The following is a 19,692-nucleotide window of genomic DNA, read 5'->3' on the forward strand; positions in this document are numbered from 1 at the left end:
GTGAAAGGCCTCATGGGTGCTACATTCCCTAAAAGAAAAGGATTAATTTTTACTGTCTTTTTTTTGTTTGTTTTTTGTTAGACGTTGGGAAGTAGAGGCTGCAGTGAGTCGCGATCATGCAGTGGCGTGAACTCAGGGCTCACTGCAGCTTCTGCCTCCTGGGTTCAAGTGATTCTCCCGTCTCAGCCTCCTGAATAGCTGGGATTACAAGGCACGTGCCACCACACTCAGCTAATTTTAGTTTTAGGTTTTTTTTTTGTTTTTTTGAGACAGAGTCTCACTCTGTCACCCAGGCTGGAGTGCAGTGGCACGATCTTGGCTCACTGCAACCTCCACCTCCTGGGTTTAAGGAATTCTGCTGCCTCAGCCTCCCAAGTAGCTGGGATTACAGGTGCGTGCCACCATGCCCAGCTACTTTTTTGTGTGTTTTTAGTAGAGACGGGGTTTCACCGTGTTAGCCAGGATGATCTCGATCTCCTGACCTTGTGATCCGCCCACCTCGGCCTCCCAAAGTGCTGGGATTACAGGTGTGAGCCACTGGGCCTGGCCTAATTTTTGTATTTTTAGTAGAGATGGGGTTTTGCCATCTTGGCCAGGCTGGTCTCAAACTCCTGGCCTCAAGTATTCTGTCTGCCTTGGCCTCCCAGAGTGCTAGGATTACAGGCGTGAGCCACTTTGGCCAATTTTGGCTTTTTTTTTTTTTTTTAAATTGCACCCAGGCTGGAGGACAGTGGCGTGATCTCGGCTTACTGCAATGTCTGCCTCCCGGGTTCAAGCAACTCTCCTGCCTCAGCCTCCTGAGTAGCTAGGATTACAGGTGCCTACCACCACACCTGGCTGACTTTTGTATTTTTAGTGGAGATGGGTTTCACCATGTTGTCCAGGCTGGTCTCTGTGATCCTGCTGACCTCTGTGAACTACTGACCTCAAGTGATCCACCTGTCTTGGCCACCGAAAGTGAATTTTTGCTTTCTTGATGTGAATTTATGCAAATACCTATTTTGTTAATGGGGATTAATTAAAGGATTTGAGTGAACAAAACATTGACTTATTTTCAACAATACTTTTTCAGGTGGCAGGAGCCCGGGAAGGAGATTATATTGTCTCCATTCAACTTGTGGATTGTAAGTGGCTGACGGTGAGTGAGGTTATGAAGCTGCTGAAGAGCTTTGGCGAGGACGAGATCGAGATGAAAGTCGTGAGCCTCCTGGACTCCACATCATCCATGGTGAGCGCTGACACCTCCCTGGGCAGTCAGTAGTGGCGTGGAGTGAAATCTGCATGAGTTCAGCCCCACAGGTGTTTACCCGACCCTCTGTCTCCTGCCTGTGTAACATGGTAGAAATGACTGGACTCCCAGGCTTGTAATCACTGGAATGCGCTCACCTTGGGTCAAAGAGAAAATTGGCAGTTTTTTTTTTTTTTTTTTTAAAGACAGGGTCTTGCCCTATTGCCCAGGCTGGTTTGCAGTGGTATGATCACCGCTCACTGCAGCCTCTATTTCCTGGGTTCGAGTGATCCTCCCACCTCAGCCACACGAGTAGCTGGAATTATAGGCACCCACTACCACCCCTGGCTCATTCTTTATTTATGTATGTACTTATTTATTTATTTATTTATTTATTTATTTATTTATTTTATTTTATTTTTTTTTTGAGATGGAGTCTTGCTCTGTCGCCCAGGCTGGTGTGCAGTGGCACAATCTCAGCTCACTGCAAGCTCTACCTCCTGGGTTCACGCCATTCTCCTACTTCAGCCTCCCGAGTAGCTGGGCCTACAGGTGCCCGCCAACACGCCCGGCTAATTTTTTGTATTTTTAGTACAGACAGGGTCCCACCGTGTTAGCCAGGATGGTCTCGATCTCTTGACCTTGTGATCTGCCCGCCTCGGCCTCCCAAAGTTCTGAGATTACAGGCGTGAGCCACCGTGCCCGGCCCATTCTTTATTTTTTTTTTTTGAGACAGGTTCTTGCTATGTTGCCCAGGCTGGTCTTGAACTCCTGGGCTCAAGCCATCCTCTCACCTTGGCCTCCCAAAATGCTGGGATTACAGGCATGAGACACTGCACCCTGCTAGCAAACTTTTAAAAATATCCTGTGGATAAAATAATCGACTGATCTATTTTTCTGATCAAATTGTTTGATTACAAAAGTAATACATACTCATAGTGGAAAAAACAAACGAAAAATTCCAATGGTACAGAAGAGCTTAAGACAACCTGTGAAAGTTAAGACAGTCCCTCTCTACGCCCTAGAGATAGTGTCAGCCGTGTCTTGGGAGATATGGGAAGCGTTTGAGTCTCTTCAAGTTCACCCGCACAATTATCACCTTTAATTTTCCCCACATGAGGCTGGGTGCGGTGCTCATGCCTATAATCTGAGTACTTTTGGAGGCCGAGGTGGGCGGATTGCTTGAGGCCAGGAGTTCAAGACCAGCCTGGCCAACGAGGCCAACCCTGTCTCTACTGAAAATATAAAAATTAGCTGGGCGTGGTGGTGTGCACCTGTAATCACAGCTACTCTGGAGGCTGAGGCAGGAGAAGCGTTTGAACCCGGGAGGCAGAGGTTGCAGTGAGCGGAGATCACACCGCTGCACTCCAGCCTGGGCAACAGAGTGAGACTCTGCCTGCAAAAAACTCTAAAATTTTCCCCAAGTGCTAGGATTCATGCCACACTTAACGACGTTCTCCTCTGCACTTTGCCACACTTAATGACGTACACTTGACCTTCCCTGTGTAACAACACTCATTTATTCATTCAACAAATATTGATTGAGGATCAATTAGGTGCCAGACACTCTCTTAGGTGTCAGAGCTCTAGCTTACATTAGACAGATAAGGTCCCTGCTCCCCCCACGAGGCTGGCACTAAGTCAGCAAATAAGTGGTCAGGATTTTGATAAGTGCTGTAAAGGAAAAAAGACCTGTAACGGGGTGGAATGACTGGGGAGGGGGCGAGGCTCTATCTAGGCAGGGCTGGAACAGACATGAGAGTGACCAGGAGGTTCGAGCCAGTTGCAGAGGGACAAGAAAGGCCTTCTGGGCAGGGGCACCTACAGGTACAGAGTCCCTGCAGCAGAATAAGCTTCTCCTACCAGAGAGGCAAAAAGGCGGCCTTTTGGCAAGAGCACCAGGACAAGGAGGGAGCCGTGGGAAGTGAGGTGGGAAGGAGGCCTTGGTGGCAGTGGTGGGAGCTTGGAAGCCACTGGGCCTTTTCAGAAGGGGAACAGTGTGGTGTGATGTTTGTTTTAGAAGGGCGTCTGCTGCCGGAGACTGGCCATGGCAGTTGTCCAGGCTGGTGACGTTAGTGGCTGAGGTGATGGGGGTGGCTGTTGGAAAGCTGGAAAGATAGGAGTGTCCCTGGGACATAGTTTGGAGGTAGAGCTGATGGGGGATTTGTGGATGCTTTGTGTAAAGGAGATGGTGGACAGGGAGGTGAGATCCCAGTGTTTGGCTTGTTCAATCACATGGGTAGTGGTTATTTTTCTACCTTTAAATTTCTTTCTTTTTTTTTTTTTTTTTTTTTTTTTTTTTTTTTGAGACGGGGTCTCACTCTGTGGCTCGGGCTGGAGTGCAGTGGTGCAATCACAGCTCACTGTAGCCTTGACTTCCTGGGCTCAGGCAATCCTCTTGCTTCAGCCTCTCGAGTAGCTGGGACTATAGGTGTGTACCACTATGCCTGGCTAATTTGTTTGTTTATTGTAAATTTTTTTTGGTAGAGATGGGGCCTTGATATATTGCCAAGGTTGGCCTCAAACTCCTGGCCTTAAGCGATCCTCCCACCTCTGGCCTCCCAAAGTGTTGGGATTACAGGGGGAGCCACTGTGCCTGGCCTGTTTATTTTTCATAATGATGGGTAATGGGTGTGAGGGAGGTGAAGGAGAGAGGAATCAAGAGTCATGTTTTGAATGTTTCAGATGCTATTAGCGGTCAGACGTAAACATAAAGGAGGAGATTGGATGTGAAGTCTTCAGTTCAAGGAAGAAATCAGAGCTAGAAATAAATATTTGAGAATCATTGCACAGGGATGATGTTTGAGGCTGTGAGACAAAATGCAGCTCCCTGCAAGGGGGCAAGGGCTGAGGGCTAAACATTTAGAGGTCAGCTGGAAGAGAAGCAAGTGCAAAGAAAATAGAGGAGGGTTCAGAGATGTCAGAGAAAAGGAGCTTCTCAAATTAAGAGGAGAAAGCTTTGCAGAGAGCGATGGGTTGCATTGAATGCAGTTGAGAGGTGGAGAATGAGGGCGGCTTAGCTGTGCCTATCATATCTGGCAGCGGGATGAAAAGACACTTTCGTGGAGAGGTGGCAACAGAAGTCAGTTGAGAGAGGGCCAGAGAGCCAATGGATTTTGAACATATCCATGAAATGTTCAGCATAGGCAAATCCAGAGACAGAAAGTCGATGGTGCTGGGGCTGGGCAATGGGAGTGGGGGGGACTGCAGAAGGGTTATAAAGTAGAAGGTTTCTTTTTGGGGGCGATGGAAATGTTCTGAAATTGGTGGTAGTGATGGTCACCCAACTTTGTGAATATACTAAAAGTCACTGATATCCCGGCACGGTGGCTCACACCTGTAATTCCAGCACTTTGAGAGGCTGAGGCAGGATGTTTGCTTGAGCCCAGGAGTTCAAGACCAGCCTGGGCAACATGGCGAGACCTAGTCTCTACAAAAAATAAAAAAAAGTAGCCAGGCATGGCGGCACATGCCTGTAGTCCCAGTTACTTGGGAGGCTGAGGCAGGAGGATCACTTGAGCCCAGGGAGGTTGAGGCTGCAGTGAGCTATGATTGTACCACTGCACTAGCCGGAGTGCAGTGGCGTGATCTTCTTTTGTTGTTGTTTTTTGTTTTTTGTTTTGTTTTGTTTTGAGACAGGGTCTCACTCAGTTGCCCAGGCTGGAGTGCAATAGTGTAATCATAGCTCACTACAGCCTCGACTTCCAGGCCTCAAAAGATCCTCCCTTCTCATCACCTGAGGTCAGGAGTTCAAGACCAGCCTGGTCAACATGGTGAAACCCTATCTCTACTAAAAATAAGCTGGGCATGGTGGCACATGCCTGTAATCCCAGCTACTTGGGAGGCCAAGGCAGGAGAATCACTTGAACCCAGGAAGCAGAGGTTGCAGTGAGCCGAGATCGTGCCACTGTACTCCAGCCTGGGCAAGAGAGGGAGACTCCATCTCAAAAAAAAAACAAAACCAAAGATCCTCCCAAGTAGCTGGGACTACAGGTGTGTACCACTATACCCAGCTAATTTTTAAATTTTTTGTAGTGACAGTCTCATTTTGTTGCCCATTCTGGTCCCAAACTCCTGGGCTTAAGCAGTCTTCCTGCCTCCACCTCCCAAAGTGTTAGGATTACAGGAATGAACCAGACTAAAAGTAATTTCCATTTTGTCTTTTATTTAATTAATTTTGTAGTGACAGGATCGGACTAAGTTATCCAAACTGATCTTGAATTCCTAGCCTCAAGAGACCCTCTCGAATCAGCCTCCTGAATAGTTGGGATTACAGGCGTGAGCCACTGTACTTGGCTCTTTTTTTTTTTTTGGAGATAGAGTCTCGCTCTTGTCATCCAGGCTGGAGTGCAGTGGTGCAATCTTGGCTCACTGCAACCTCCGCCTCCCGGGTTCCAGCGATTCTCCTGCCTCAGCCTCCTGAGTAGCTGGGATTACAGGCACCCGCCACGACGCCTGGCTAATTTTTGCATTTTTAATAGAGACGGGGTTTCACCATAGTGGCCAGGCTGATCTTGAACTCCTGGCCTCTGGTGATCGGCCCGCCTTGGCCTCTCAAAAGTGCTGGGATTACAGGAGTGAGCCACCATGCCCAGCCCCTGGCTTTTTAAAAATAATTTTTAAATAATTTATTTTTGTCTGTTAATTTTTATGATAAGAATTTTAGATAATGATAGTCAAGCACTGTTTTTAGCGACTGAGCCTTTCAAACAAAATCAAATAATGAGAACATTTAGCCTAGCACTCTGGCTGAACTGATGACCTGCTGTGCTGCCCTTGGCTACTCTGTTGACTACAGTGGGGATTCCTGGTTGAACAAATCTAAGCTTGGAATCAAGCTCTGGAATTAGGCCCTGACTGCCATTCACAAGCTGTGTAACCTTCAGCACGTTCATACCCTCCCTGGGCCTCAGTTTTCTCATCCAGAGGATGGAAGAGTTAGGCCTACACAGTGGTTTTAAATTGTGCTCTGTATAAAGCCCTAAGAGTTCTAGAGGGTACCCCAGGTGGATTTGAGTGAGGAGTGGGTGGCGGGGAAAGAAATAGTAAATGGAGCTGGGCACAGCGGCTCACGCCTGTAATCCCAGCACTTTGGGAGGCTGAGGCAGGTGGATCACTTGAGGCCAGAAGTTCAAGACCAACCTGGCCAACATGGTGAAACCCTGTCTCTACTAAAAATACAAAAATTAGCCGGGCATGATGGCATGCGCCTGTAATCCCAGCTACTTGGGAGGCTAAGGCAAGAGAAGCGCTTGAACTTGGGAGGTGGAGGTTGCAGTGAGCCAAGATCAGGCCACTGCACTCCAGCCTGGCAACAGCAAGACTCCGTCTCAAAAAAAAAAAAAAAAGGCTTTTCAAAGTGGTGGTACACATTGCAGGAGTGAGAGAGAGAGAGAGAGAGAGAGAGAGAGAGAGTGAGAGTGTGTGATATTGGGGTGGACCTGGGGGGGAATAGGGTCAAGAAAGGCTTTTCTTTTTTTTTTTGAGACGGAGTTTCGCTCTGTCACCCAGGCTGGAGTGTAGTGGCATGATCTTGGCCCACTGCAAACTCCACCTGCTGGGTTCAAGCGATTCTTCTGCCTTAGCTCCTGAGTAGCTGGGATTACAGGTGTGTGCCTCCACACCCAGCTAATTTTTGTATTTTTAGTAGAGATGGGGTTTCACCATGTTGGCCAGGATGGTCTCGAACTCCTGGCCTCAAGTGATCTGCCCGCCTCAGCCTTGTGAGACACTGCGCCCAGGCCCCTCTTAGGGTTTATATTAGGAACAATGGCCCTCAACTATTGCAGAGATATATTGTATGCCTAATTTTAGTGCCAGAACGTAGTAGATGATCAATAAACATGGCGAACTAAACAATCTCAGTGTTAGGCAAACCTTAGAAGCTGGTGATAGCCCATGTGGAAGTCTTCAGAAAACAAGTTTCCTTAGATTTCCAGTTTGAATCCTACGTGATTCTTTGACAGTTAATAGTAGAGAGTGTTTAGTGGTACAGAGTTTCAGCTGAGGAAGATGAAAAAGTTTTAGAGATGGATGGTGGCAGTGGAGCGTAATGAGGTGAATGTAACTTAATGCCACTGAACTCTGCACTTGAAAATGGTGAACATGGCAAATAGTAGCACTGTGAATTTTCTTTTTCTTTTACTTTTTGGCTCCTTCAAGTCATGGGACACTGGATTCTTGAAAGAGGGTGAAATGGATACTTACTGGTGTGGATTGAAATCCAAGATGTATTAAGGAAAGAAAGTCGGGTGTAGGCAAGGTCAGGAGATTGAGACCATCCTGGCTAACACAGTGAAACCCCGTCTCTACTAAAAATACAGGAAAAAAAAAAAAAAGCCAGGCCTGGTGGTGGGCACTTGTAGTCCCAGACACTTGGGAGGCTAAGGCAGGAGAATGGCGTGAACCTGGGAGGTGGAGCTTGCAGTGAGCCGAGATCACGCCACTGCACTCCAACCTGGGTGACAGAGCAAGACTCCGTCTTAAAAAAAAAAAAAAAAAAGGAAATCAGGTGTAGAATAGTGTAGTATATTCCTTTTCAGAAAATGAATGGTAATATACTTATGCACATGTAGAAATACTTGTACATGCACATCATCTTTAGAAGTGTAACATGGAGGGCCTAGAAGCCCAGGTGACAGGGAGACCTATTGCTCACTGAATTTTTTTTTTTTCTTCCCTTCCCTTCCCCTCTTCCCTTCCTTTCTCCTCTTCCCTTTCCCTTCCCTCTTTCCTTTCTTTCCCCTCTTCCCTTCCCCCCACCCCCCCCCCCCCCTTTTTTTTTTGAGACAGAGGTCTCACTCTGTCGCCCAGGCTCGAGTGCAGTGGCACAATCACAGCTCACTATAGCCTCAGCCTCCTGGGCTCAAGCAATCCTCCCCTCTAAGCCTCCCAGGCAGCTGGGACTCTAGTTGTGAGCCACCGCGCCCCACCCTGTATTTTCATATTCGTGACCATTAGTATTATTACTTTCTCAAATATAAGAAGAACCTTAAAATGTGAGTTGTGGCTCCTAAGCTTAAATTATTACTATTGAGTACATTCCTTAAAAATTATCCTTGTTGGACCTGGTGGCACATGCCTAGAGCCCCAGCTACTCAGGAGGCCAAGGCAGGAAGATCACTTGAGCCTGGGAGTTCAAGAGCAGCCTGGGCAACATATCAAGACCCTGTCTCACAAAAGAAAAAAAGTTTGTCCTTGTTTTAAGAACCTAATTCTATATAAGCATTGGTTACCTGAGTTTCCAAATTACATCTGTTTAATTTAATTTATTTTTTGGAGACAGTCCTGCTCTGTCGCCCAGGCTGGAGTGCAGTGGTGCGATCTTGGCTCACTGCAACCTCCACCTCCCGGCTTCAAGTGATTCTCATGCCTCAGCCTCCCAAACATCTGGGACTACAGACATCCACCACCACACCTGGTTAACTTTTGTATTTTAGTAGAGATGGGGTTTCGCCATGTTGGCCAGGCTGGTCTCGAACCCCTGACCTCAAGTGATCCGCCTTCCTCGGCCTACCAAAGTCTTGGGATTACAGGTGTGAGCCACCTCGCCTGGCCAGACTTCATAGTTTTTATAATCTATCTTGATAATGCCTGACACCCTTTTTCTTCCTTTTCTGCGTGCAGCATAATAAGAGTGCCACATACTCCGTGGGAATGCAGAAAACGTACTCCATGATCTGCTTAGCCATTGATGACGACGACAAAACCGATAAAACCAAGAAAATCTCCAAGAAGCTTTCCTTCCTGAGCTGGGGCACCAACAAGAACAGACAGAAGTCAGCCAGCACCTTGTGCCTTCCGTCGGTCGGGGTTGCACGGCCTCAGGTCAAGAAGAAGCTGCCCTCCCCCTTCAGCCTTCTCAACTCAGACAGTTCTTTGTACTAATGTGAGGAAACAAACACGTTCAGGCCCCGAACATTTCCAGTGCTGACTCGGCCTTAAATGTTTGTGCCATGATGGAAAATATCTATTCTCAAATCCTGTTTTTCTCATAGTATAAACTCACATTTGATGTGTTTTTATGAAGGAAAGTAACCAAGAAACCTCTAGAAATTAGTGGAAAAAGAACTTTTTTGAGGCGTGTCACTATACTGCTGTAAGTTATTTATTATATAAAGTATTGTAAATAGAATAGTGTTGAAGATATGACATACAGCTATTTTTAATGGTGACGATTATGACTTCCAGTCACTATTACATTGGGGTTACCTATATTAGTACAATTTCTAGTTGTTTCCAGGTTTGGCTAATAATCATTCCTTAACCTAGAATTCAGATGATCCTGGAATTAAGGCAGGTCACAGGACTATAATGATAGAATTAAATTAGTGTCACTAAAAATTGTTCCAAAGTGCTGCTTCCTAATAGGAATTCATGATCCTAAAACAAGATGTTTCTATTATATCAATATAATATGAATGCTATTTCTAGAAAAAGTATAGTGCCAAATTTGTCTTGACTTACTAAATAAAAACAGTGTAGGAGCAGCTTTTCTTCTAGTTTGATGTCATTTAAGAATTGCTAACACAGTGGCAGTGTTAGATGAAGATGCTGTCTACAAGGTAGATAATATACTGTTTGATACTCAAAACATTTTTCATTTTGTTTAAAGTAGAAGTTACATAATTCTATATTTTAAGTCGGGTTAAAAAGTAGTTTTACATTTTATAAGATAATGATGTAAATGATTCAAGTTTAAAGCTCTATTTGACCTTTTTTTCTTTTTTTTGAGATAGAGTCTTGCTCTGTTGCCCAGGCTGGAGTGCAGTGGCACGATCTCAGCTCAGTGCAACCTCCGCCCGCTGGGATCAAGCGATTCTCCTACCTCAGCCTCGCAAGTAGCTGGGACTATAAGTGCCCACCACCATGCCTGGCTAATTTTTATATTTTTAATAGAGGTGGTGTTTCACCATGTTGGTCAGGCTGGTTTCGAAATCCTGACCTCAAATGATCCACTCACCTCAGCCTCCCAAAGTGCTGGGATTATAGGCATGAGCCACCGCACCCATCCCACTATTTCACTTTTTAAAATGACATTCCTACCGATTGATTTTTATCTTGCTATAAGTTGGATGACACCGTGAATCTAATAAGGTTCACTGTTGACACAGTACAAGTTACATAGCTAAAATACATAGCATTGAAGACTAATTTTAAGGATTAACAAGAGTTTATTTTCTGTTGTGCAATATCTTAAAGGAAGGAACCACCTTTGGAAAAGTGTATCTGCTGCTCCTAGGGCCATGTTTGTATAAATATTTAAATAAACATATTCATTTACCTGAGTTAATATTTCTTTGTACTTTTAGTTCACTTTCATTCCCTCTTTCAAATTGTTTCTCCCCTAATGCACACAGTTTTTAATGTTTTGATTTTTTTTTAGTTACTAACATTTCACAAAGCAGAACTTAAAAGAGCTGTCAAGTTATCTTAGTATTTTCTAAGACAGATGCCATCTTTATGCTTATTTTTTGTTTTTGTCTTTTTTTCGAGACAGGGTCGCACTCTGTCGCCCAGGCAGGAGGACAGTGGCGCAATCATGGCTCACTGCAGCCTCAACTTTCGAGGCTCAAGCAATCCTCCCACCTCACCCTCCTGAGTAGCTGGGACTGCAGGCATGAGCTGCCACGCTTGGCTAATTTTTTAATTTTTTGTAAAGATGGGGTCTTGCCATGTTGCCCAGGCTGATCTCGAAATCCTGGACTCAAGCAATTCTCCCACCTCAGCCTCCCAAAGTGCTGGAACTACAGGTGTGAGCCACCGTGTCTGGTCTGTGTATATTTTTTGAATGGGCAATTATGTACCTTTTGATCCCCAGCCCCTGGTTCCCTCACTGGATGTAGCTGCTGCCATCATTTTCTTGTATCCTCCCATTGTTGGGCCTTCCACGTACAAACACATCCTGTTCTGACTCACACGCATTGAGTTTTCAACTTTAAATTTTTTTTTTTTTGAGATGGAATCTCACTGTCGCCCAGGCTGGAGTGCAGTGGTGCAATCTCGGCTCACTGCAACCTCCACCTCCTGGGTTCAAGCGATTCTCGTGCCTCAGCCTCCCGAGTAGCTGGGATTACAGGTGTGTGCCACCACACCCTGCTAATTTTTTTTTTTTTTTTTTTTTTTTTTTTTTTTTTTTTTTTTTGAGACGGAGTCTCGCTCTGTCACCCAGGCTGGAGTGCAGTGGCCGGATCTCAGCTCACTGCAAGCTCCGCCTCCCGGGTTCACGCCATTCTCCTGCCTCAGCCTCCCGAGTAGCTGGGACTACAGGCGCCTGCCACCTCGCCCAGCTAAGTTTTTGTATTTTTAGTAGAGACGGGGTTTCACTGTGTTAGCCAGGATGGTCTCGATCTCCTGACCTCGTGATCCGCCCGTCTCGGCCTCCCAAAGTGCTGGGATTACAGGCTTGAGCCACCGTGCCCGGCCAATTTTTGTATTTTTAGTAGAGACGGCGCTTCACCATGTTGGCCAGGATGGTCTGGATCTCCTGACCTTGTGATTCGCCCCCCTTGGCCTCCTAAAGTGCTGGGATTACAGGCATGAGTCACTGTGCCCGGCTGTGGAGTTTTCAACTTTAAATGGGAACTTCAGACTCCATATTTTCTGTGTGCAGAAGACATACGCAGTGTATAAACAAACTGTACATCTGCCAAAAAAAAAAGGGCGGGGGGAGAGAGGCAGGAACAAAGGAAAGGAGGAAGGAACTGTTGCACAGTTATTTATTTACATTGGAAACAGCCCTCGCAGTACAGACCTGAAGAACAGCAGCTCTCACTCCAGGAACACGGGGCTTAGCATATGCAGTGCTTCCTTGTACATTTGTTTCCTTCAGATGGTCACATCCACCACTGAAGCTTTTTAGAAGGCACTTTCCATGACAGATGCAGGTCAAGGTCGCACATTAAAATCGGCCCTAACTGGCTTTTTGCTGAGTGTAAGTCCCTGATTCTCTTGCGAAGATCTCACCAGCCCTTTGCATCTTAGCAGAATGAAGGCAGTGCCCTCTGCGGCCCACTAACTTCACAAGCCGAACTCAGACGTCAAGGCAGGACGATCCACAGGCTCCATTCAGGCCTCGCCTCATCTTTCACTAGCTGCTGCTAGAGGAAATCCTTTTTCTTGTTTTTTTTTTTTTTTTTTTTTTTTTGGAGACAGGCTCAGTCGCCCAAGCTGCAGTGCAGTGGCGCGATCTCAGCTCACTGCAAGCTCCACCTCCCGGGTTCACGCCATCATCCTGCCTCAGCCTCCCGAGTAGCTGGGACTACAGGCGCCCGTCACCACGCCTGGCTAATTTTTTGCATTTTTAGTAGAGATGGGGTTTCACCGTGTTAGCCAGGATGGTCTCAATCTCCCAACCTTGTGATCCACCCGCCTCGGCCTCCCAAAGTGCTGGGATTACAGGCAGAAGCCACCGTGCCCGGCATTTTTTCTTTTTTTTTTTTTTTTTGAGACGGAGTCTTGCTCTGTCGCCCAGGCTGGAGTGCAGCAGCGTGATCTCGACTCACTGCAAGCTCCGCCTGCCGGGTTCACGCCATTGTCCAGCCTCAGCCTCCTGAATAGCTGGGACTACAGGCGCCCGCCATCACGCCTGGCTAATTTTTTGTGTGTTTTTTAGTAGAGACGGGGTTTCACCATGTTAGCCAGGATGGTCTCGATCTCCTGACCTCGTGATCCACCCGCCTCGGCCTCCCAAAGTGCTGGGACTACAGGTGTGAGCCACCGCGCCCGGCCTTTTTTTTTTTTTTTTTTTCTTTTTTAGAGCCAGGGTCTCACTTTGGCACCCAGGCTGGAGTGCAGTGGTACGGTCTCAGCTCACTGCAACCTCCGCCTCCCGGGTTCAAGTGATTCCCGTGCCTCGGCCTCCCAAGTAGCTGGGATTACAGGCCCCTGTCACCATGCCTGACTAATTTTTTCTATTTTTAGTAGAGAGAGGTTTCTCCATGTTGGCCAGGCTGGTCTTGAACTCCTGACCTCAGGTGATCTGCTGGCCTCGGCCTCCCAAAGTGCTGAGATTACAGGCATGAACCACCATGCCCGGCCCATTCTCTTGCTTTTTAAAGCTGAAAACAAGATCCTGGTGTTTGCGGTCTCGGGAGAAGACACGGTGGCCCTGAGGCCAACCATCACCTGGGCTGTGTGAAGAAGGCATGGATCTGCTTTGCCACCGCTTGTCCGACCACCTGCTCCAGTTCCCGAATGGAAGCATTACTCAGTTGCTGGATGCTTGGAAACTTCTGGAGGAGAAGGGGAGCTTTAACTTTTCCAACTCCTGGGATCTGCTGCACGGTTCGAAGGAGCGATGGCTCAGACAGCAGCAGGGCCCGTTTCTTCCTGAGAAGAGGGTTCTTACTGGGTTCTTTGGTTTGTTCTTGAACCTGAACCGCAAATGAAAGGAACAGCACGTGAGCGCCCTCTGGAGGACTGGCCCGTTTTCTTAAAATTTGTTTTGTGGAAATACCGTTTTTCCATTTGGTTCAGCTTCACTTAAGGGAACAAATGTTTTCATATACCATGAATATAATTTCTCAGACATCAGTGAAATTATTGAAAGGTGAGCCACACAAAGGAGTAAGGCATTAATAATTTACAAAAACGTGCGTTTTCAGAATGTTTAGAAAAACACACTGAGGAATTCAAACACTTTCTGATGGTCCATTAAGAAACATTTCAGTTGTGCAGGATTAAATGATGGCTACACCTAAACTAGACCTACCTCACGCAGGTCCTGCCGGAAGCCTGCCCCAAGGAGAAACCTGGTCTGCAGTTAGTGGTGGTTATACTAGGGCAGACAATAGCATTATATCAAGGAATATCAGGAAAGTCAGGAACGGCGATGCAAGGGATTTGGTAGAGAGGGATCTGTGAACCATTTGTGGCTGCCTGCATCTCCAATGTGGCTCTCCACTCTAGCTCCACATCAGAGGGGGAGATTTAAAAACAACACACATGGCCGGGCGCGGTGGCGCAAGCCTGTAATCCCAGCACTTTGGGAGGCCGAGACGGGCGGATCACGAGGTCAGGAAATCGAGACCATCCTGGCTAACATGGTGAAACCCCGTCTCTACTAAAATATACAAAAAACTAGCCGGGCAAGGTGGCGGGCGCCTGTAGTCCCAGCTACTCGGGAGGCTGAGGCAGGAGAATGGCGTGAACCCGGGAGGCGGAGCTTGCAGTGAGCTGAGATCCGGCCACTGCACTCCAGCCTGGGCGGCAGAGCGAGACTCCGTCTCAAAAAAAAAAAATAAATAAATAAATAAAATAAATAAAATAAATAAAATAAAAACAACACACACATAACAAAGAACACAAAAGTGAAAGAAACAAAAACACAACACACACACACACACACAGAGCTGATGTTCTCCATGCTGGGATTAGAGGCATAAGCCACTAAACTGATTTTAAAAATAAGTGTTGGTGGCCGGGTGCGATGGCTCATGCCTATAATCCCAGCACTTTGGGAGGCCGAGGCGGGCGCATCACCTGAGGTCGGGAGTTCGAGACCAGCCTGACCAACATTGGGAAACCCCATCTCTACTAAAAATACAAATTAGCTGGGCATGGTGGCAGGCGCCTGTAATTCCAGCTACTTGGGAGGCTGAGGCAGGAGAATCACTTGAACCCAGGAGGTGGAGGTTGCAGTGAGCCGAGATCCCACCACTGCACTCCAGCCTGGGCAACAAGAGTGAAACTCCATCTCAAAAAAAAAAAAAAAGTGTTGGTTGGGTGCGGTGGCCCAGCACTTTGGGAGGCCGAGGCAGGCATATTACCTGAGGTCAGGAGTTTGAGACCAGCCATGGCCAACATGGTGAAACTCTTGTCTCTACTAAAAATACAAAAATTAGCCAGGCATGGTGGTGGGTGTCTGTAATCCCAGCTACTAGGGAGGCTGAGGCAGGAGAATCACTTGAACCCAGGAGGCAAAGGTTGCAGTGAGCCAAGATTATACCACTGCGCTCCAGCCTGAATGACAGAGCAAGACCCTATCTTAAAAAAAAAAAAAAAAAAAAAAAAAACCTAGCCAGGTGTGGTGGCTCACACCTGTAATCCCAGCACTTTGGGAGGCCAAGGTGGGCAGATCACGAGGTCAGGAGTTTGGGACCAGCCCGGCCAACATGGTGAAACCCTGTCTCTACTAAAAATACAAAAATTAGCCGGGTGTGGTGGCACGTGCCTGTAGTCCCAGCTACTCGGGATGCTGAGGCAGAAGAATGGCTTGAACCCGGGAGGCAGAGGTTGCAGTGAGCCAAGATTGTGCCACTGCACTCTGGCCTGTGGGATAGAGTGAGACTGCGTCTCAAAAAAACAACAACACAACAAAAAAAAAACTTGCACAAGGTGCTGATGCTTAACAAAAACACGGGATGAGATAACCAGCTTCTAGCTGACATTTTCTTTTCTTTTTTTTTTTTTTTTGAGACAGAGTTTCGCTGTTGTTGCTCAGGCTGGAGTGCAATGGTGCGATCTCCACTCACTGTAACCTCCGCCTCCTGGGTTCAGGTGATTCTCCTGCCTCAGCCTCCCGAGTAGCTGGGATTACAGGTGCTCGCCACCACACCCAGCTAATTTTTGTATTTTTAGTAGAGACGGGGTTTTGCCATGTTGACCAGGCTGGTCTCGAACTCCTGGCTTCAAGTGATCCACCCGCCTTGGCCTCCCAAAGTGCTGGGACTACAAGCGTGAGCCATCACGCCTGGCCTCTAGTTGACATTTTCACCAGCGAAAGGGCAGGATAATGACTGATGGAGTCATCACACCCTGAGAATCTAAAATCAGGTGTCCAACTTGTATTCTTTGTGATACACTTGCCTACAGTGGGTGACAAGCTGAGCTGGCTGCTGACGCAACTTCCATATTTAAATTCCTCAAAGAGACTTTGGTTTTTTTTTTTTTTGAGACGGAGTCTTGCTCTGTGCCCCAGGCTGGAGTGCAGTGGCCGGATCTCAGCTCACTGCAAGCTCCGCCCCCCTGGGTTGACGCCATTCTCCTGCCTCAGCCTGCTGAGTAGCTGGGACTACAGGCGCCCGCCACCGCGCCCGGCTAATTTTCTTGTATTTTTAGTAGAGACGGGGTTTCACCGTGTTAGCCAGGATGGTCTCGATCTCCCGACCTCGTGATCCGCCCGCCTCGGCCTCCCAAAGTGCTGGGATTACAGGCTTGAGCCACCGCGCCCGGCCTAAATTCCTCGAAGAGACTTTATAAACCAATTCAGAGAATGACATAGATTGGATTGATGGTTGCTTCTGGAGGGCAGCTAAGTATCCATGAGGACAGGACTACCATGAAGGTGTAGGAATCGGTACTCACCAACTGGATAACGAGGCAGGATGCTTCCATCTGGCTGGCCACTGGAAGCAGCACCATTCCAAGGTCCAGCACAGTAAACTTCTGTAGGGCTGGGAAGTATTGTTCACTCATCCGGGTTTTTTCAACGACTACAATTCCTTGAAGATTACCAGACTTGAAAGGAAAAAAAGACAGGAAATCATTTTGCAACCAAATTACTTTTCAGGTTAAGAATGCTATCACTTCGTGCCTGGCCTGGCCAATGATTTTAAATAAATGATATCAAGGGATGGAGGGAAGGTTGGGGTGAGACAAATCAATGTTTAATTTCAGTTTCTTTAATACAATACTTACATTTCTTTTTGTTTGTTTGTTTTTTGTTTTTTGAGATGGAGTCTCACTGTCGCTTAGGCTAGAGTGCAGTGGCGTGATCTCGGCTCACTACAGTCTCCGCCTCCCAGGCTCAAGCAATTCTCCCATCTCAGCCTCCCCAGTAGCTGGGATTACAGGCGTGTACCACCATACTCAGCTAATTTTTGTATTTTTAGTAGAGACAGGGTTTCGCCATGTTGGCCAGGCTGGTCTCCAACTCCTGACCTCAGGTGATCCACCTGCCCTGGCCTCCCAAAGTGCTGGATTACAAGCGTGAGCCATGGCACCTGGCCTAATACTTACATTTCTAACCCGAACAAGCCTCTTTCTGTAGCCATTTCCTGCCACCAAATCAGCTTCGGTGACATAAAGAACGCAGCATCTGTTCGACAGATAAAAGTCTGGTGTCAAGCCATCCTCGAAAATGAGCTTAATTTTCCCTTAAAATACAGAGAAGAAAATGAGTTCCATGAGCTTTGGATGAAAAGATGGCAATAATAAGCAGATTTTTTTTTTTTTTTTTAATGTTAGGGGAAGAAAGGGCTGGGAGAGGGCAGCCCACCGACCTTGCATCTCCTGCGCCAGCTGTGACCCGCGCCATTTCTCATTGGCCACAATATGCCCCAAAGGCACGTGCACGGGTCCCGTATCATCCGGGGGTTTCTTTTCCATGGATGGTCTCCACCTAAGGAGGGAAAAGGCAGGCGGCACTTGAGCAGGCTCTCCCGCACATGGCCCTGCATTCCACTGCAAGCCAGGGGCCTCTGGGGCAGGATCCCCTCCTGAAGATTGAATTATTTGTCAAAAAACTGTCAAATAAGATTCCCTTTTAAATTACTAATAAGAAAACACAAAGGCCTGAACGAAGGCCAGGGTGGCTGGAGAGGGTGTGTGTGGTGGTGGAGGTGCTAATGGCATTGGGTTCCAATAATGGCAGAGGCACGATCAGATTCAAGTTTTAAAAGAATCCTGGGCTGGGCACAGTAGCTCACGTCTGTAATCCCAACAATGGGCCAGGCTGAGGCGGGAGGATCGCTTGAGCCAAGGAGTTCGAGACCCGCCTGGGCAATACAGCGAGATCCCGTTTGCCAATTATTTGTGGCGAAATAAATTCTCTAAGAACCAGGAGATTCCTGTCCTGGTGTCCACGTCCTTCATTTTCATCACGTGCCTAGCCCCTGATACCCCAGGTGGATCCGCACCGTGGCTCCTCAGTCCAGTCCTAGGCCCGAACACAGCCGGCAGGAACCCCACGGTCCCAGTCTAGAGATCACCTTACTGGCGGCCGCGCCACTTCCGGGTTCAAGCCCTCGGTGCTCGCCTAGTCCTTTATCCAGCCCGCCCTCCGCCTCCCGCAGCGTCGGATAGGCTGTGGCGTCAGAAATGGACGTCTAATGTGACCAATAAGAGAACGGATAGGGCGGACGTTTCTGCCCTGGCGGGGATTTGAACGGGAATCGACTAGTTGCCAAGAACGACCGGTGTGGAAGTAACCTTAGCTCTGATTGGTCGAAGGCCGAGCTGAGCCAATGGCCGACGTGGTTGCTGCAAAGTCCATTGCGAAGAGAAAGCTTGAGGGGCTGGGCCTGCGGCGGGCTTTAGGGAGTGGTCCCTGGCTGTGGAGAGATCTGCTGATGAGTCCAGCCCCCGGCCGGGTCTCCTCGAGCTGCAAGTATGCTCCTGGGGTTTCGGAGAGGCCGCAGGAGCCAGTTCGTAAGTAGATGCTCGCCTGCCGCACGCGGAGCTCTATGGGGCCGGGGATTAGGGGTAAAGGGTTGCGGCGGGTTGGGGTTTGGCCTGAGATCCAGTCAAGGCGGCGGCACAAGAGAAAATGGTTTTCAGTTTAAGAAGCCTTGATTTTTCGTGTTCTAAACTTTTTTTTTTTTTTTTTTTAAGAAACAGGGTCTCGCTCTGTCGCCCAGGCTGGAGTGCAGTTTTGCGATCATAGCTCACTGCATCCTCGAACTCCTGGGCTTAAGCGATCTTCCCACCTCAGCCTCCCGAGTAGCTGAGACTATAGGCGCGCGCCACCACTCCTGGCTAATTGTTCAATATTTTTGTGGAGACAGGGATCTTGCTATGTTCCCAGGGTGGTCTTGAACTCCTCAACCTCCCAAAGAGTTGGTATCACAGGCGTGAGCCACTATGCCCGGCTTTAACAATCTTCTGCCCCAGGGTCGGCCACAGTTGGACAGGAGCACCCTGCCTCACCTGTTGCATTTGTCCCCGTGCCCTGAGTTAACTCCTGGCCGACGTGCACCTGCTGCACTGCTGGATATAGTGATCCTTCATTCTTCCCTCCGCCACCCACCATGTACATCCCATCAGCAAGTCCCATCCGATCTACCCACGACATACATCTGCCAGCTGTTCCCATCTCCACCCACACCCCGGCCTCCAACATCTACCCGGACTGCTGCGGCAGATGCCCACTGGTTTCTCTGCTTCCACTCTCGCCCTTCCCCTAGGTCAATTCTCCACATAGCAGCCAAGGGGATTCTTGTATTTATTTATTATTCAATTCAGTTTTAGAGACAGGGTCTTGTCCTGATGCCCAGGCTGGAGTGCAGTGGCACGATCTTAGCTCACTGTGGCTTCAACCTCCTGGTCTCAAGTGGTCCTCCTGCCTCAGCCTCCTGAGTAGCTGGGACTACAGGTGTGTACCACCACACCTAGCTACTTTTTATTTATTTTATTTTTTGCCTCACGCGTTGCCAAGTCTCAGTGCCTGGCTAATTTAAAAAATTATTTTGTAGAGGCCAGGCGAGGTGGCTTTTGCCTGTAATCCAGCACTTTGGGAGGCTGAG

The 19,692-nt window shown here is 47.9% G+C and overlaps 3 protein-coding genes across 3 annotated transcripts in view; 2 read left to right on the forward strand and 1 right to left on the reverse strand.

Annotated features, from left to right (window-relative positions):
• Nucleotides 1-10,512, forward strand: part of RHPN2 (rhophilin Rho GTPase binding protein 2) — an 86,182-nt gene extending 75,670 nt beyond the window's left edge. Inside the window, exons 14-15 of the mRNA XM_050771988.1 lie at nt 1,073-1,228; nt 8,855-10,512. Of these exons, the coding sequence (XP_050627945.1) occupies nt 1,073-1,228; nt 8,855-9,115 (417 nt within the window). The 3' untranslated portion in view covers nt 9,116-10,512. The remainder of the gene's footprint in view (nt 1-1,072; nt 1,229-8,854) is intronic.
• Nucleotides 10,513-11,932: 1,420 nt separating this feature from the next.
• Nucleotides 11,933-18,215, reverse strand: FAAP24 (FA core complex associated protein 24). Its single transcript, XM_050771994.1, has 5 exons — nt 18,088-18,215; nt 17,452-17,570; nt 17,189-17,325; nt 16,535-16,687; nt 11,933-13,602 (listed from the first exon to the last, which is right to left on the reverse strand). The coding sequence occupies exons 2-5, from the start codon at nt 17,555-17,557 to the stop codon at nt 13,351-13,353; spliced, it is 648 nt and encodes a 215-aa protein (XP_050627951.1). The 5' UTR covers nt 17,558-17,570; nt 18,088-18,215; the 3' UTR covers nt 11,933-13,350.
• A 188-nt stretch (nt 18,216-18,403) lies between these two features.
• The window catches only part of CEP89 (centrosomal protein 89), a 97,729-nt gene continuing 96,440 nt past the window's right edge, over nt 18,404-19,692 (forward strand). Inside the window, exon 1 of the mRNA XM_050771982.1 lies at nt 18,404-18,598. Within this exon, the coding sequence (XP_050627939.1) occupies nt 18,560-18,598 (39 nt within the window). The 5' untranslated portion in view covers nt 18,404-18,559. The remainder of the gene's footprint in view (nt 18,599-19,692) is intronic.

The sequence above is a fragment of the Macaca thibetana genome, chromosome 19, assembly GCF_024542745.1.
Source record: "Macaca thibetana thibetana isolate TM-01 chromosome 19, ASM2454274v1, whole genome shotgun sequence".
NCBI lineage: Eukaryota > Metazoa > Chordata > Mammalia > Primates > Cercopithecidae > Macaca > Macaca thibetana.

What these genes read in the sequence shown, in the direction of transcription:
- FAAP24 (XM_050771994.1), bottom strand. Translation starts at nt 17,557, where the DNA reads ATGGAAAAGAAACCCCCGGATGATACGGGACCCGTGCACGTGCCTTTG. An exon ending in GGCTTGTTCGGGTTAGAAAT is followed by an intron (nt 16,688 to 17,188) that starts GTAAGTATTAGG and finishes TTTCCTTTCAAG; the next exon opens with TCTGGTAATCTTCAAGGAAT. An exon ending in CCTGCCTCGTTATCCAGTTG is followed by an intron (nt 13,603 to 16,534) that starts GTGAGTACCGAT and finishes TTTGCGGTTCAG; the next exon opens with GTTCAAGAACAAACCAAAGA.